The 4,012-nt window shown below is 55.5% G+C and overlaps 1 protein-coding gene across 1 annotated transcript; it reads left to right on the plus strand.

Annotated features, from left to right (window-relative positions):
* Positions 1–1,179: 1,179 nt before the first annotated feature.
* Positions 1,180–3,215, plus strand: LOC109735983 (malvidin galactosylase UGT88C3). Its single transcript, XM_020295183.4, has one exon. The coding sequence runs from the start codon at positions 1,687–1,689 to the stop codon at positions 3,136–3,138; it is 1,452 nt and encodes a 483-aa protein (XP_020150772.1). The 5' UTR covers positions 1,180–1,686; the 3' UTR covers positions 3,139–3,215.
* Positions 3,216–4,012: the final 797 nt, after the last annotated feature.

Genomic DNA, 4,012 nt, shown 5'->3' on the forward strand with positions numbered 1-4,012 from the left:
TCGGCTTTATTCTAATGCGGATATTTTTCAAGCACAAAATCATAATATGCTCGGCTCAACTAAGTGCATCAATAGTCTATGCTCAATGAGATAGGCACTTAAAGTAAATTAGCAAGCACAAACTATATCACAATGTGGAATGAAAAAATACAACTAAGCAATTCAAACTAGCATAAGATACATTAATATGAGCAAGTATGAATTGCATAAAGTAAAGGGAACAAGGGACAACTGTTGTTTTCCCGAGTTCAAGTATCCATTGATACTCTACACTCTGTTGGAGAGGTGCCGAAGTCAAAGCTCCCGAGCGTCACCAAGTGGCTCACCTTATTCTCCCTTTGATCACTCCTAATGGATGAGCCTCCCCAACGGAAAGGTCTCATCCACTATGGTTAGCTTCTTCCTTCACTCCGGAGATGGCAAGCTCCAACCCACTTCATAAAGACCACCAAGGCCTCTTCACAAACTTCTCCAAGAAATCACCAACTCAACACCACCAAACCGTCTAGGAATTGGTGACCTCCAAGCGTAATAAACTCGCGGGCTCTCAATCAAATAAATCGATGCGGGTAGCTCAAACCAATGCAACAAAGACAAAGCTTGGTCAAGTAATGTATGCTCAACTCACTGTATCAATCTCACAAGAACCAACTCAAGAAAATAGGAGATTAAAGAGAGGGAAACAATGAAGAAGATCAACAAACGGCTCCAAGATCCATCCACAACCCCCACCCACCCACCCCCCCCCCCCCCACCTCACTTAGAGGGGAGATAAGGATTTGCGGGAGTTGGTTTGTGGCACGGAATAATGGTAGAAACATGTAAGATTTGTCCGCAAAAGCGACGTGGAAGAATGACCCTTAAATAGCTAACGCCGAAAAGTTAGTTGTTGGACCTGAACGACACTTCGCTAGACGCCCTCCCATGGGCATGGTACAACCCCGTGGGAATGGGACGCCCCGTGCATGAGAATAAGCTCATTTAAACACCAGGATAAAACTGCAGAGAACATTAATCCTTTTGCATGAAAAGAAAAAAGACATCACTAACTAGTGAACGTCCATTTTAAGCAATCCCAGCGAATGCCTAGGGCTGCCAGATCCCGATCAAACGCATGACAATTATTCTGCGCAGCTTTGAAATTTTCTGCCAATTTTCACACTATATGTCAATTTTCGTTTTAGAGCATGACAAATCTTGTACAACATCATGGCAATTTTGTCTGTTTTCACATGGCAATTATGGGCATTCGCTGGGAGATGTAAAAATACCGAAGCAAAACTAAAAAAATCCAACGTCAGTTCTTTAACATTTTTGAAAGGGAAGTGTTTTGAAGCGGTCCTTGCCCGGCCATGATCTTTCATTTTTCCATTGGGAAGTCCTTAGCTTATTCATACTAGTACGATGACAACGAAAATGGAGAATCCTTAGTATTGCTTCATATGGCGTTGCGTATGCTCATTTGTTCTTTTTCGAAGAAGGCGACGTATTCGGCAGGCTGTACCTTTCGGTGGCAAAGCTGATGCAATTTGGATGCGACCAAAGCCAGGGTAGCACTCGAACTTGTCGCATAAAATAAGGGGCCTGGCATGATCGCCTCAAGAGGGTCCGTCCAACTCGTCCAACGCAGAGCTCGCCACTGCTGACCAAAATTCGAAGTGCCATTGTGTCCACTCAAGTCCATCAATGTCGTGTCGCCCAACCGTGGTCCTCGTCCCGAGCTGGGGATCCGGCCACTTCATGTCCGCGCTCGAAGCCGGCAAGAGGCTTCTCGCCACCGGCCGGGGCGCCTTCACGCTGACCGTGCTCGTCATGCACGCGCCATCGGAAGCAATGGCGTCGGAGGTTGAGGGCCACGTGCGCCGGGAGGCAGCTTCCGGCCTCGACATCCGCTTCCTCCAGCTCCCCGCCGTCGAGCATCCCACCGGCAGCGTGGACCCTGTTGAATTCGCGTCCCGGTACGTCCAGCTCCACGCGCCCCACGTCAAGGCGGCCATCGCGGGCCTCAGGCCGTCGTCCCGGGTGGCCGCGGTCGTCGTCGACCTCTTCTTAACTGCCCTATTCGACGTTCTCCACGAGCTCACCGTGCCGGCGTACGTGTACTTTGCCTCCCCCGCCGCGTTCCTGGCGCTCATGCTGCGCCTGCCTGCGCTCCGCGAGGATCTGACGGGCGCCGGGTTTGAGGCGATGGAGAGCACGGTGGACGTGCCCGGGCTGCCGCCGGTGCCGCCGTCTTACATGCCGGCATGCCTTGTGAAAGCAAAGATCCAGAGCTACGACTGGTTCGAGTACCACGGCCGCCGCTTCATGGAAGCCAGGGGCGTCATCGTGAACACCTCCGTCGAGCTCGAAAGTTCGGTTCTCGCGGCGATCCAGGACGGCCGCTGCGTCCCCGGACGCCCTGCTCCGGCTCTCCACGCGATCGGCCCGGTTGTCTGGTTCGGCTCGACGGACGACGAGCAGCCGCACGAGTGCGTGCGGTGGCTCGACGCGCAGCCGCTGGCTTCGGTGCTTTTCCTCTGCTTCGGGAGCATGGGGTCCCTCGACGCGGCACAGGTGAGGGAGGTAGCCGCCGGCCTGGAGCGCAGCGGCCATCGCTTCCTGTGGGTGCTACGAGGCCCGCCCGTCGCCGGCACGCGGCTCCCGACGGACGCGAACCTGGACGAGGTGCTCCCGGAGGGGTTCTTGGAGGCGACAGCGGGGAGGGGGTTGGTGTGGCCGGCTTGGGCGCCGCAGAGGAAGATCCTGTCCCACGCCGCCGTGGGCGGCTTCGTGACGCACTGCGGGTGGAATTCCATCCTGGAGAGCCTGTGGTCCGGCGTGCCGATGATCCCGTGGCCGCTGTACGGGGAGCAGCACCTGAACGCGTTCGAGCTCGTGGCCGGCGTGGGCGCGGCGGTCGCGTTGGAGATGGACCGGAGGAAGGGATTCTTCGTGGAGGCGGCCGAGCTGGAGCGAGCGGTGCGGAGCCTGATGGGCGGCGCGTCGGAGGAGGGGAGGAAGGCGAGGATGACGGCCGCGGAGACGAGCGCCGCGTGCAGGAAGGCCGTCGGCGAGGGCGGCTCGTCGTGCACCGCGCTGCAGAGGCTCGTGGGCGAGATTTTGGTTTTGCCGACGGAGGGAAATGATTCCCGCTAGCTATGCAGCAAGTGCCGTGGTGCGCAGTGTATCCATTCTGCGAGTCGCTTTCTTCTGTGGAACCATCATTCGGCTCCCCGGCTCCATTTGCATAGCAAGAAACCATAACGTTCACATAAGATTCAGACCAGCCGGCGGCCAAAGCCAAACCAAGCAAAAATAGAAACATGCTATACAAACCTAAAAGTAACTCCACCAGACCCCTTATATACCTGATCCGCAAAATAACCGCCAGTTTACGGTTTTGGACTAAAAAACGACCCGAACAGAACCCTTATACGCGTCCGACCGTTAAAATTTTGAGGGGCGCGGTAAATCGACCCCTCCGACCCGCGAATATCCAGTCCCTCCCCCCACCCCCCCCCCCCACCCCGCCCCGTCGGTGCCCTGTATCCCGCGGAAGCGGTTGGCGGGAGGGACATTTCAGTGCGCGCGCTCCCCACTCGCAGCCGCCCGCCACCGCTGCCTGCGATTTCGGCTATTTTCGTCAGCGGAATCGCGCCGCAAGGCCGCACTACGCCCGGGTCCACTCGCCGATGCCCCGGATCCGTCGAGCCGAGCCTATCCGCCGCCGGATCGATCACCACTCGAGTCGCCGCCCGCCCCGGATCCGCCGAGCCGCCCCCGGTCGTCGCCGCTCCGGTGAGCCCCTTGTAGCTCCACCTCTCGTCAAACTCCGGTGATGCGAACTCGGATGCATTTGTTTTGTAGATGGATTTGAGCCTGATACGTCTTCAACGTATCTATAATGTATGAAGTATTCATGCTATTTTATTATCATTCTTGGATGTTTTACAACCATTTTATAGCAACTTTATATCATTTTTTGGGACTAACCTATTGACTCAGTGCCCAGTGCCAGTTGCTGTTTTTG

Source organism: Aegilops tauschii, chromosome 2, assembly GCF_002575655.3.
Source record: "Aegilops tauschii subsp. strangulata cultivar AL8/78 chromosome 2, Aet v6.0, whole genome shotgun sequence".
Classification (NCBI taxonomy): domain Eukaryota; kingdom Viridiplantae; phylum Streptophyta; class Magnoliopsida; order Poales; family Poaceae; genus Aegilops; species Aegilops tauschii.